At 36.0% G+C, this 14671-nt stretch overlaps 1 protein-coding gene across 2 annotated transcripts in view; it reads left to right on the top strand.

Annotated features, from left to right (window-relative positions):
• LOC126278379 (tetratricopeptide repeat protein 21B-like) overlaps positions 1-14671 on the top strand; it is a 268639-nt gene that overhangs the window by 135643 nt on the left and 118325 nt on the right. For both annotated transcript variants that reach the window (XM_049978456.1, XM_049978457.1), the window contains exons 9-10: positions 928-1128; positions 6380-6578. In XM_049978456.1, the coding sequence (XP_049834413.1) occupies positions 928-1128; positions 6380-6578 (400 nt within the window). The remainder of the gene's footprint in view (positions 1-927; positions 1129-6379; positions 6579-14671) is intronic.

The following is a 14671-nucleotide window of genomic DNA, read 5'->3' as shown; positions in this document are numbered from 1 at the left end:
TATACAAACACTTAAGTGCCAAACACGGGGAGTAGTAATTAACAAGCTTTCCATTGGTACAATAGCTACAGTAGTAAACTCAATTGCACCATCTTGCATTTGACACTATACCAATGAAAGACCTTTTCAGAAAATAATGAAAATGTGCCTGCAGATAGGAAAATGTTGTATTTTTAAATAGGGCTCTGCGACGCCTCAAAGTTGACACTCGCCAAAAAATTCTCAAAAAGCCGACTATGTTTTAAATGTTACCACATATGTTGTCGTCTTTTCAACTAAAATGTAATATTCATACAGCAGATAAAAATAGACATCACCATGTTTCTGGCAAGGTACAACACATAGTTGTTTGTCAGTTGATGTAACCAGAATATGAGCTCAAAGTCAGGGGTCAGTCCATACGAAATGAAGTGTTAGTTTCTATATAAAATCCAGAGATTGTTGTGATAAAATTAAATGGATTGCAGCAACAGAAGCATACAGATAGTCATTGTTCACACACAGCATATTTGAATGAAGTGAGATGAGGTTGAATAATGTTTGTTAGAAAGATCATCTGCCATACAGCATACAGTAGCTTGCAGGGTGTAATATAGATGTAGTTCTTTGGGTGACTTGAGGAATGGATTTAGCTGTAACTAAGAAATATATTTTAGAGTGTCAATCCATTTAATCACAGTTCATGAGACCTTTATTTTGAGAACACATTTCATCTTCAAGAGCTCCGCGGTGTACACACACACACACACACACACACACACTCACACACACACACACACACACACACACACACACACACACACACACACATAACTGCAGTCTCAGGCAACTGAAACCATAATATTGTTATGTTCCATCTTGGATTTTCCATTGTTTTATTTGTAGCTTACATTCATAAAGTTATCTTCTTCTTGTGAATTTTTTCAGGCAACCCGTGCATGCCCTGGATTGACAGAAGCGCAATTGCTTTTAGCCCGTGTACAATTCCTGAGTCATGATTTGTCAAGAGCAGCAGAGACTTTGCATCATATTCTTGATTTGGATTCAACCTCTGCTCCAGCTTATCTTCTTCAAGCACAGATACTCATACAGCAAGGGGATTTCAGTCAAGCAATGCAAAGCCTGGAGGTTTCTACTTAATTTATATTATAATATTGTTTTATTCTATTTTTTATTTTAATACATTATAATCATTTGTTATAGTGTTTTAGTAATTTTTAAGATTTAATGTTAAAAAATAATGTTTCATTTAAAAACTTGAGCACATATTTAAACGTAAATGTTTTCAATTGGATCAAGTAATAGTTCTGTGTCCTTTGTTAGGGATACACATAAACAAAAGTAGCTGAAAATATGAGTTAAAACTATGTTAAAGATAGAGAAATGTTAGCTTAATGTACAGATGGAAGCATAGATGCAAAGCAAAAACATTTTTTTAAATTATATTATTTGTTTATGATTTTTGTACTTATGAAGACAAAAAGATTATGAGAATAAAATGTTGATAAGCGTGACAATTTTCAATAGTATGAGTTTCTCAGAACACCTTGGTAATATGATGAAGATAGATACAGAAATTGGCCATATTATTTACAAAGAAACAATCCTGGCATCTGATGTAAATGACAGAGAAATCATGGAAAGCTGGACAGGGATTTGTACCCAACTCCTCATAAACCCAGTTCCTTGCCTAAACCATTGCACCAATTAGCTTATTATTAGAAAATGAGTTTTAACCGAAAAAGGACTGGGTAACTCAAGAAGCTTGTTTATGAAATGATTTGAATAAAATATTGCTTTCAAAACAAAGGTTATAAGAGAGAAGTGTTAATACTTACTGGCAGCATAGAGGCATCTCTTGTAGGTTACCATCTCCCTTTCCGTAGGTAGTATTGAGAGAGATTAAGAGTACTGAAATCGCAAACAAAAGAAAGTAAGACAAACAGAGGGATAAATCTAGTGTAAGAACAACAATAGTATTAAGAAAATGGAAAGTAAATAAATGAAGTCTGTGTAAATGTATTAGAAATGAAAAAACAAGTTCTTGTACTGCACTATTCTAAGCACCATTTAAATTTAAGAATCCAGATTTTAATAGAAGAATCTCAGAAATCAGCAGTCAACTGCTGCAGAACCAGTGTGAAGAACATCAAGAGTAATTATAATGTGACGATATTTTAACCCTTCAAGCTGGTAGTGCCTGTGCTCACTTTTAGTCTACTGGTGATAGTTTTCAAGGCTGGTTGGTACAGGAATTCAGCATTTTCTTTAAATTGCTGTAGTGCTGTAATTGTGTGTCCAGATTAATGACATTTGCAGGAACTGTTAACAATAGACCTATTAGGTTTATAACATATGTAATCATTTAAAATGTATTTCCAGTGTGTTACACTTCCAAGCAATCTTTGAAGAAAAGTCCTACACGATGGTCTTGTCCTACAAGTTTTCAGTAGTTCTGTTCGGAAACACAACTTGAAACTGTATGTAGATTTTGCTTTGCCTTTTCTGTGGCTTGAGAAACAATATGAGCACTGGAGTATGTTGTAGTCTTCAAATATTTTCATGTACCACTCTACACATTTCTTTCTTTCCACAAGGACAGTTTGTAGATCCTGATTTCTTCCAACTTGCCCAATTTCCAACACTACTGACATAAAATTTAATCTGTTTCATGATAAACTAATGTCATTATTTGAAAATAGTTTTCCACATAAGCTAATCAGAAAGGACATTAAACAGTATTGTTAAAAAAGTGTGGATGATTCCTAGAGGGATTACAGTATATTGTAAAAGGAAAAGGGAATTGTATCTGATGGCAAGAAAAAGTAAAGATCCTGCAGTAGTTGTATTCTACAAAAACTGCTCAAAATAACTAAGAAAAGTTACTTAAAAAGAAAAAAAAAAAAACAAGGAACATGCACATCATGTCAGAAGTCAGTAATTCTGACAACAGACATAGGTTGTATAGGACATAGTGAAAGAGGAGACAGGACAACAGGACAAAGAACAGGATGACATGACTATTGACTTAAATGAAAGGGCTATAAATCATTATTCACAGGTAGCAAATGCATTTAATACTCATCTCCTAAAAATAGTCAAAAAGATAGGAACAAACAGTTAAAAAGGAAAAGCATACCAGTGGGGTGAAAAAGCAGCCCTCATGAAATTCAGTCACACGAATGTATCACCAACTCCTCCTTCTGAAATTAAGAAAATTATATATTCCCTCAAAAAATAAAAGGTCATTTGGAATCTATGGTGTTTTCAAAAGATTTCTTCCCATATAATAAGCCCTGTCTTATCTGAAACATGTAAGGCTTTGTGGCAGTTCTTCACCACACATTGGTTCTAGCAGTTCCACATTTTCCTTGCTCACTATAGCCACCTGCTATGGTAGTGAGTTTCTTATTTTGTGTGTCTATTTTCACCAAAAACTGACAATTCTTCCTTGTGACTGGATACCCTTCTACTATGATTGCTGTTTACTGGTTCCTAGTGAGGGTTCTGCTGATCTTGTCTCGTTTGCAGTCCTGGTCTTCTCCTCACCATGTCAACATTGATCCCCTGCCATGCTGCAATGGACACCCCATGTGGCGATGCACTTCATACTGAGATGCTCATTGTGAAGTTTTAAGACTCAAAGACTCACCCACACCTTGCCGTCTCTACATCTACCAAGCATCTGTTGTGTAAAGCAGTGTTTTGTGCTGCAAGGCATTCCAACTGGCAGGCATTAGTGCCCAAGTTGGTACTATCTGAGTTCTGAGCTCCACCTGTCAACTGCCTTGTGAGATAATTGTGTGCCTTTTGTTGGGCTCTTGCCCTGTCCAGTTATCATGCAAGAGATAATTCCACACCTCACGTTGGTAAGATCAATGTTGTGCTGATGGATACTCTGTAATGTGGAAGTGGCTTTGTTTGGTGTTCCACTATTCTTACCACACCACTCCTTTATCTAGTGCCATCACATCTGCAAGTGATTTTCAATAACTGTTAATTTTTAGACTATTTAATGATTTGTCTGTAGTGGTTACACATTTCAATAAATATCTTGCTTTCTTAACCAAGTATGGGCATTGGTCTTTGTGTGGAACTTATCATGCCTACTTTTGAAATTTTGTATTTATTTTAGTAAGTTAGATAGGGAAACATTCCTACAATTTTTTTCCAGAGAGATTAAAATATACATTTGTCAAACCCCTTTATAAGACAGGTGATAGGTGACATGTCAGTACTACTGACTTGTTTCACTGCAGACATCATTTTCCAAAAATGTTTGAGAAGGTCAGGTATTCTAGAATAGTATCCCACTTTTGAGCAACAGTAATATCCTCACTAAATCACAGTTTGGATTTCAAAGGAGTTCCTCTATTGAGACTGCCATTTACATGTTCACTCACCAAATTTTACAAGCCTTAAATAACAATAACACCAGGTGCTATTTTCTGTGGCCTATCTAAGCCATTTGACTGTGTGGATCACAATATCCTCCTTGGTAAATTGAGGTTTTATGGAATTGATGGCATAACCAGCCATAGGGTAATGTCACATCCAACCAGAAGAATGCAGAAAGTTGTACTTAGTAATTTAGCCAATGTAATCAAGTGAGATTTTTCTGACTGGTTAGAAATCACATTTGAAGTTTGACAATGGTCAATCTTATGTCTGCCATTGTTCCTCATTTATATGAACTGTAATCAATCCAAGCATCCAGTCCCTGGCCACACTGTTAGATGAACGTCAAGTTTTTAACATAATACGAGTTTTGGAGGTACAAAAAGCTGCAAAGATTATCTTGTTCAATCTAAATGAAGTGATTTAATTTCTTTGATCATTAAAGATTATTAACAATGGATACACCGCACAGCTTTTTGTTAATTGTTATTGTTGGAAAAAAATACCCAGTAAGTGAAACTAGGCCTAACTTCTTAATACTTCGTCATGCCACTCTAGCAGCTATTAATGCTTCAGTTCACCTTGGCATACTGTTACTACAGGCTTGCACACTGTCCTGCATCTGTGGGTGATGATACCATACTTGAATAATCTTTTTAGTGAGACAAATCTTTGTGGTGATTGTTTCATTTGTCACTTCCCTTTTCACCAGCTCCAAATATTTTCATGTCAGGTGAATTTCCTTGCCAGGATAACAAAGAGATGTTTTCTTGCTGCAAAAAGGTTTTTACTGATCAGGCTGTGTAGCATAACAAATGAGCTCATTTCATTCAGTAATAGCTCTTTAACAACAATGTATGTGTTAAACAATTATTCAGCCAGTTAAACAATGTTAAATGAGCCAGTTTACAAAAATAACCCCCAGAAATAAATGAATTATCAAAATCATTGGATGCATCTAATAATATGGCCAGGGACTGTACATACAGCAACAGAAGAAGTGGTAAACAATTTTCTAAAGTGTTGTTGACTGGATTTCTACAAATGGTCTCTTTCTCAATTTTAGAAAGACACAACATATTCACTTCTGCACATCTAAAGCTACTACACCAATGATAAGTGTGACACATGATGACGCAATAATAAATACTTAGTGTGGAAGCTTCAAAATTTTTCAGTGTCCACATTGATGAGAATTTAAACTGGAAAAAGCACATTTTGGAACTCATAAAACAACTTAGTTCAGCCACATTTGTGCTTAGAATCAGTGGAAATATTGGGCAGAGACAAATCAGGAAGTTGACAACTTTTGCATATTTTCATTCAATAATGTTGTGGAATAATGTTCTGGGGTAACTAACCTTTAAGAAAGTCTTCAGTGCACAAAAATGCACTGTAAAGATTATTTGTGACGATCATCCATGGTCATTTTGTAGACAGCTAGGAGTTGTGCATTCTGACTACAGGTTCACAGTATATTTATTCCCTCATGAAGTTCAGAAGGAACAATTATACCTATAATTACAATACGAGAAGGAAAAATGATGTTCATTACTCCACATAAAGGTTGTCTTTAGCACAAAAAGGGGTGCACAGTGCTGCAACAAAAATGTTTGATCACTTGTCCAGAGATATAATACAAGATGCCTGACAGAATGCAAGTAAAATTTGATACCAAAATGAGAAAGTGTCTCCATGACAACTCCTTTTGTTCCATATCTATTACTGTAATTTTAAAAGGTGGTGGGTAGGAATTACTAACACAAAAAAGCTTATAAATATAACCATATGTACGAATTAATTTGCTGTATGAATGTAAAATGACTCATTCCACATCATTATGATATACCATGCAAAATGATCCATGGAACATATAACTAAGTAACAACAGCACTGTGTCTCATGTAATATGTAGATATAGTTTATCTCATGAACTCTGAAAAGTGGTGGGATCTTTATTTCATCTCATGTGTGCCAACAGATGGGGCTAAGCTACAATCTGCATGTGCGTGAACAGCCATTGTACCATCTTCTTATGGCTCTGATTCAGAAACATCAAGGCGAGGTGGATGAGAGCTTGAAATCACTGCAGGCTGGTCTCCAACTGGATTGTTCTCAGATGTCACTAGCGGATCAAGTGTCACTTTCACTTGAACTTGTGGACACACTTATTGTAGCAGGTAACCTAATTTGTTGTATTTTTGTAGCTAGTGTAGTCCTATCTATAATGTTCATATCTGTAAGTCATTTGCGATCTCTATTTTAATTTGAGCTGAAATTTGAATCACTGTAAAATAAAAGTAAAAAATAAAGAAAAAAAAGGAAATAATACTAGTAATACCCGTGACAGAAGATGGCCATGTCTCTACTAACTGGCAAACCAAGACAGAGCTGCCACATGCACACTAATTTAAAAATGGATTTATATCTCTAGCTTTCAGTTATTTCTAAAATTTCATCTTCAGAGAACAAATGAGATAATGGAGAAGGTATATGCACAGATGTTGAATGGGAATTGGTCCAATTGCTGTATCAGGGTAGATGCAAGGAACAGAAATTGATTAGGAAGTAACAATTGATTACCAGTAAAGATTCAAATTTCAGAGTGGCACTAAAAATGAACTGTAGACAGTAGATAGCCCAAAGATGAGAGCCAAACTCAAAGAAAATAAATGAGAAAGAAATAAGAAGGAAACAATGCAGATGATAAAAAAGGCAAATGCAAAAATAGTACAAGAAAGGTAAAAGAATTTTAAAGAAGGCTGAAAATAAATAGAAAAAAAGAAGATAAACTTTCTACTTAGGCAGATCATACAATGCTGAAATCCCATCCCAGAACATCTTGCAAGTCCCTGGCCTCCTAACCTGCCCTATATCTGTTCTCTTGCCCATGCTCAACTGCCTTACTCATCTTTTCCTATTTTGATTCCAGCACTTGCTTGTATTTTTCCTTTTACAGGGGCATATCCAGTCAGAGGCCTCCTTTACCCTCATATAAAAAAAAAGTCTTTAGAAATTGAACTTGCATCCTGCCCCACTGGACAGACAGTTACAAAACCATGCAATTTTTGAATAATGTAACAGGTATTGGAATCATTATTAATAATAAGATGCTGTGCTGAATTAGCTGTAATGAGCAAGACAGTTCAAAAATTATTCTCGTGTCAGAACCTGAAGATGGCCACAGAGAAGAAATTGAGGAATTGACATTTGCTCCAGTGAGACCTCACAATCATCCCTGAGAAGGAAGAGATCTTCATTTATGAAGTAATTTTCAACTGTTTAGAAAAACAAAACCACACATCGGGAATCACAAGGAAAAAAGGCATATTTGGAATATAGCAACTGATACAGGAAGAAATATATTTTGATAGTCAGCAAATAAACAGAAATATTGGACTGGAAAGCATTGTGGCAAGTGCAGATATTTAATATTATTAATGAGGAATGTGCTTTCAGATAATATTGTTAATGAGAGCATTAATATACAAGTTTACACAAGTTTTTACAATTCTTTAGTCTTTACTGTGGTCTGTTATAGTTTTTGTTCTCTTCATATACATTATAATGTGGCTTCTTTTTACACCCTCATCTGCATACCATTCTTCAGTCAGCCTGTGGTAGAGCACTGCATCCATGGTGCAGAACTGTCTGAGCAGCACTCACTTTGCACAAGTTTTGGAGGCTCGCGGCTCGCAGTTTCTGTTCTCAGTATCACTCACTGAGTGGTTCTGCCACTCGGCTAAGCGAACGTGGAGTTATATGGTTTTGCCACAATGAATAAGCACCAATGGGGATGGAAAGTGTTGAAATGCATTTGGAATTAGAATTTCTTTTTAGCTGGCTTTTTTTCCATACACCATGTAGAAGGTGTATGGTAGAGGGTTCCACTTCAGTTGTATTAATTACTTATTCAAACCATGACTGGTTTCAGGATTTTAAAATCCCATCTTCAGTTGTATGAAACTGTAACATAGAAAGGAGAGGTAGGAAGAAATATAATGCAACATATCTGTAAAAACCAGAAGAGCAGATACCGAAACAAGACAACTCATGTATTGTACTTGGTAACGCATAACTTAAGTTACTACTAACTAAAATGAGCAAACCACGTTGAAACATGTGGTTCTGTTGAATAAGTTCCTTATAAAATATGTGACTGGATCAGGCTTATTTCTCCAAATCCCAGTCATTTATTAATTGTTTCACCTTAATCATCTTTCCATGTTAGTATAGTATTATTTCATCTAACAAAAGGCGCTCAGCCCCATCATGTTAATTTGCCATTTCGCTCCTAGCATCACTATACTTACATTTTAGATTTTTATGGTGATTTTTATATTTATATATTTCATTTTACATCGCTTGAGCCCATAATGTATCCTACATAGGTAATGATTCACTTGTGTGGTTTGTCTTACCATTACTTTGTATCATGCCTTTTACTGTCTAATCCTCTGTTCACTCATTTGGCAAATGTACCATTGCCTTTTTGCCTATTACAGCCCATATTTTTACAAGCCTGTGAGGTTCATGCTTATTTTTCTCCCGTTCATTTAATTGTTACATCTCTTAGTCATCTTTCCATATCATTATTGCTTTTTAAGGCACTCAGCCTGATCATTTTTGTTTGTTATTTTGCTGCTTACATTACTACACTCACGTTTTAGATACTTGATGGTTTTTAGATATTTTACTTTACATCACTGAAGCTTGTAATGTGTTGTGCTTTTGATGATTTGCTAAATATGGTGCGTGCTACCATTAATTTTTATAACTTTTCTTACATTTTCATCACATGTTCATTCCTCTTATGTACCAATACCTAAATTGCCTAAAAACTTCACTTGTTGTTACATGTTTGGGAGTTATTTAGCCTAATCGCATAACATAGCTCGTTCATATTCTATATGTTTTAAAATGAAGTATTGTAAGTGCTTGACCAATCAGTATAGTTTTTCTGTATCTTTACAATAACATTAGTTTACTTGGTTGTCCACTGTTGATGCCTGCACCACACTGTACCTTCAGACCTCCATTGTAGCAATCATGTCACTCATGGTTGATGGCCATACCATGCTGTGCCCGATGGCGGACAGTATGAGTCCAGTGTTTGTTCTTGGTTTCTGTTTCCTTCATCCGAACTGCTCAGACATTACACTTTTAGTTCACTTTGATTTATTAGGCCCTCTCTAATTTTTGCTTATACCAAGATGTTGTGATTTAGATCCTTTGCACCGACTGGCCCAACTGCATGTTGTGTGTTACTATCTTTTGCACTGACTGGTCTGACTATGTGTTGTGTTTTACTAAAGTTAGTCTAGTCTTACAGTTTTTGCAATGTGTTACATTACATTTCTTTCTTCCTGTATGCTGTACTTTCACAACCTGAAGATGGATTTTTAAAATCCCGAAACCGGTTGTGATTTGAAAGAATAATCAATGCAACTGAAGGAGATGTCTCTGAATTAATTGAATACTGAGTATTATTGAAGGTCATCGAATTAGCTGTGGAACTGTTAATTTTGCATGAAAGAATAGCTGGTGCAATAATGCCTTCATTCAATCCGCTGCGAAAATCATAGCGACATTGAGACATGTTTTGAACAGGATAAATGAAAAAGATTTATGGTGAGGAGTGTGGCAACAGGTTGTAATTGTCAACTTATTTATAGTTGACAAAAAAAGTTCAGTCCAGCAACATTGTAGACTCCCATAAATAAATCGAACAAGTAGACTAATTTTAATTTAATTTTCTGCAGTGAAAGGAATGAGGAAGCAAGTACAAGGTTTATTGATAAGCAGAGATGGGCCTTATTCAGATAAATTTCTGTATGGACAATTATTCAAACAAGTAGATCACCCTCACAAATTTATTCGTGAGTAGATGACTTGTAACTTAAATAATGAACAATGTGTAATGCCACTGTATTTTCTTTATTTTCTTCTAGTATCATTTTCTTTAACTAGTGCATGTTCCTTGGCTAAGAGTGATTTCTGTGTGATAAATAACATATTAATGGAGTGTACTTAAATGTGTTTCGGTGGCTCAGAAGGTTGAGCTCCACACTACAAAGCAAAGGTTCTGTGTTCGCTCTGTTGTTGATTCTACGATTTTTTCTGTTACTTATCACTTCATTCGTCTCTGGCAGTAAGTCAATTTGCACCATGTTTCAGAATGCATGTTGAACTTTAGGTCCCCTCTAATTGGCCATACAAATCAGTTCAGAGACAGTAGAAGTCAGGGGCATGCCAACATGCCTAGTAAAACACTGCAGTGTTCAAATCAACCTTCAGGTTGACTGCAGCTTTACTTGCTTTACAGCATAACAAATGCAACACTAATATACTCTCTAACCGGACAGCTTCAGCAGTTGCACAGCCAATGTGACCCAATTCACCTGACTCTGCACTTGCCAGTACTTCCCCTTCCCCCTGCTAACATGCAGAAGTACTGCAGATAAGTAGCCAGAGATGAGAAAGCAGCCAGCAGAAACTCTGCAGCACCTTTCTCAGTTGTACCAACACTATCAAATATGTATGTCTCGTTGATCTAATTATGCAAATTGCTAGTGTTTATAGTGCTACAAAAGGAGTGAACGAAGTTAGAACTCAGTCGCTAATGAATAACATTAACAGACGTTAAATCTCAAGAACTCTTAAAACGTTTGTGGTATGCTGCCGAACATTCAAAAGTGTTTTAGGATTAACTCAGAGTAAGCTTTCAGTTAAAATCTGAAATAGGTTTTTGATGCCTCATGCATCTATGCAGTTACATAGAGCATTGAGCATTAGGATTCAAAAATTTTGGATGAGTCACTGTGTTTAAGTACATAAAAAATTACATAATATTTCTCCACAATGACTACTTTTTAATTGAGAAAGCTCCAAGAGATGATTGGAAGACAATTTTTTGTCTTTCTGTGCCTACTGCAATTATTGCCATAATGTCTTACCCACAATTTAAAAACAAGTTGTTCACTTGTATTTCTGTTCATGGTCGAGGGAGGCTTGAAACAAATTAACGACGTATAGCATTCAAAAAAATGTTTGAGAAATCCGGTTGTGTCTTTGGAATGATGTTATGACATAAAAATAAAATTTTATTTTAATTTAATGTAGGAAGTGAATGTAACATGGAATCACAGTGTATTATTTGCCAAAAACTACAACAGAATTGACAATTTCTACAGCAGAATTGATGATTTCTCAATTTTTACTGAAGAAGATTGTAAGTTGAAAGTAGTTTATCATTATCATGAAATATAGACTAATTCAGGAGATATAATGCACCAATGTACTCTTTCCGTGTGGATAACATATTTTCTTTAGTGGCACTGTGGCAAATCTTCAGTAATCAAATGAAGTTTCTGATGAGATATTTGACAAGAAGAGGTGTTTTGAAAGTTAATTTAAAAGCAATGAAAAGTACATTTGTTTCATAAACGACAAAGATTTGGAGCAATAAATTTTGATAGATTTAAATTTATCAATTATTTGTAACCTTTTCAATCCGCAGATGATGAATAAATTTTTTTGTGTAAGTGAATAATGTTTTGAATAATATATTTTATTCATGAGTAATGAATTACAATTTTTTTCTGTATTCATTATTAGTCATTTGACAAACTGTTGACCATCTGGTGATAAGTAAAGTGCATTGCACATGCACAGAGTGCAAATTCGTAGTGGGCAAGTGAATGGAAGCACGTGACATCCTTGTGGCTGTGAACAAGTACTCATGTGGCTGTGTTGTCCACATGGCTGTGTACAAGTGCATACTCAGCTGTAATTAGGTGAAATGGCATTGGTAATCTTTGGCAACTTCTGTCAAAGTATGCAAAATGTATTCACACTCTCTCCTGAACATCACATGGATGGGGTACATATTTGTAGTGCTCTAGTTTGTGGAATTTATTGTTAACACATATTGTATGATTGTGTCTTGAAAGCAGGGTATAAGATGAACATCAACAAAAGCAAAACGAGGATAATGGAATGTAGTCGAATTAAGTTGAGTGACGCTGAGGGAATTAGATTAGGAAATGAGACACTTAAAGTAGTAAAGGAGTTTTGCTATTTGGGGAGCAAAATAACTGATGATGATAGAAGTAGAGAGGATATAAAATGTAGACTGGCAATGGCAAGGAAAACTTTTCTGAAGAAGAGAAATTTATCAACATCGAGCATAGATTTAAGTGTCAGGAAGTCTTTTCTGAAAGTATTTGTATGGAGTGTAGCCATGTATGGAAGTGAAACATGGACGATAAATAGTTTGGAGAAGAAGAGAATAGAAGCTTTCGAAATGTGGTGCTACAGAAGAATTCTGAAGATTAGATGGGTGGATCACATAACTAATGAGGAAATATTGAATAGGATTGGGGAGAAGAGAAGTTTGTGGCACAACTTGACCAGAAGAAGGGATCGGTTGGTAGGACATGTTCTGAGGCATCAAGGGATCACCAATTTTGCATTGGAGGGCAGCGTGGAGGGTAAAAATCGTAGAGGGAGACCAAGAGATGAGTACACTAAGCAGATTCAGAAGGATGTAGGTTGCAGTAGGTACTGGGAGATGAAGAAACTTGCACAGATAGAGTAGCGTGGAGAGCTGCATCAAACAAGTCTCAGGACTGAAGTCCACAACAACAACATTGTATGAAGAAACCTGTGAACTGCGAGTCTTGTTACATGTGCCTGATTCCTATATTCTCTAGTCCTGCTGTCTTCATCGTGGCTGGTGTGTTGTAGAGCTCTAGTTCTGTCTGCTCATACTTCTGGTCCATGATGTTAATCAGTTTATTGTGTGGTCTTGTGGAAGATGGCAAGTGTTGGTATCTAATGCTCTCATTGTTTTTCCCACTCCTAGTATCTATGTCAGGACCATCGTGTTGATTTTTTCTATTATTTTCATACTGTTGATCTTAAGTTCTTCCTGTATAATCTCTATTCCTTGCATAATGACCGGTGACACTGCCACTTTGTCCATGATATTAATCAGTTCCTTATATGGTCTTGTGGAAGATGGCCAGTATTTTTATCTGATGTTCGCTACGAAACATCTTTTTCATGGGTGAGTTAATATGTAAATCAGGATGGCATTGTTTTTCCCACTCCTAGTATCTATTTCAGGCCCACTGTGTTGACTTTTTCTATTATTTTCATATTGTTGATCTTAAGTTCTTTCTATACAATCTCTGTTCCATACATAATGACCGGTGACACAGCCACTTTGAATAGTGACATAGTTGTGCTTGTCGATAGATTAGTTATGTTCGGGATATTGTATGAGGCTTCAATGGCTGCTGCTGCTCTTTCCTGATTATGCATACCAAAAGATGCTAGTGCTGTCTGTAATGATTTCCAGGTTATTTATATTTCCTCACTATTTACAGCGGTTCATTGTGTAGAGTTATTTTGTCTTTGGGTGATGTTTTTCCTCCCTTCCTGAATATCATTTGAACTGTCTCCTCTTGGTTTATGCTATGTTACTTTCTTTTGGCCAAGTGTCTAGTCCTTGTAGTGTCTTCTGTACATCCATCCTTACCACAGTTCCTTTCACTATGTCATCCGCATACCAAATCATTTTTGCGTCTGTATCTTCCTCTGCTATGTTTGTTACATCTGCTGTGTAGATGTTGAACAGTGTTGGACTCATAGGTTCTACTTGGAGAAGTCCATTCATCTGTATAATTTTCTCTGGAACTTCAACGTAATTGTTTATTTGGATCAGATTACGTTGAAGACATGTCTTGATTGTTCCACTAGTTGTTATCCATCTCGGATCATTCTTTTCAGTTTCTGTATTAGGTTTCCTCTATTTACAGATTCGAATGCTTTCCTGAGATATGCAAAGTCTGAGTAATACTTTCTGTTCTGGTGTCTCCGTGTGTCTTCTGTCTGTTTTGTTAAATATTTCACTGCTGTACCATGTTACTGCCCTTCATAAAACCAAATTGACAATCCACAATGTGTCCCTCAAATGCTTTGAGTAGTCTTTTGTTGAGTATTTAATAAATATTTTGAAGAAAGTATTTTCTAATGCCACTCTTCTGAACAGCTTCAGGAATGATTTGTCCCCCTTCGCTTTGTACAGAGTCTACAGCTCGTGGTCTAGTGGCTAGCATTGCTGCCTCTGGATCACGTGGTCCTGGGTTCAATCCCTGGCTGGGTCGGGATTTTCTCTGCCTCAGGACTGGGTGTTTGTATTGTCCTCATCATCATCTCGTCATCATTTGGGTAGTAGTGTGACTGGAAATGGAAAGATTGTAATATG

This window comes from Schistocerca gregaria, chromosome 6, assembly GCF_023897955.1.
Source record: "Schistocerca gregaria isolate iqSchGreg1 chromosome 6, iqSchGreg1.2, whole genome shotgun sequence".
Taxonomy (NCBI): domain Eukaryota; kingdom Metazoa; phylum Arthropoda; class Insecta; order Orthoptera; family Acrididae; genus Schistocerca; species Schistocerca gregaria.
The sequence above is the reverse complement of the archived record's forward strand: the minus strand, read 5'-3'. Positions and strand labels throughout refer to the sequence as shown.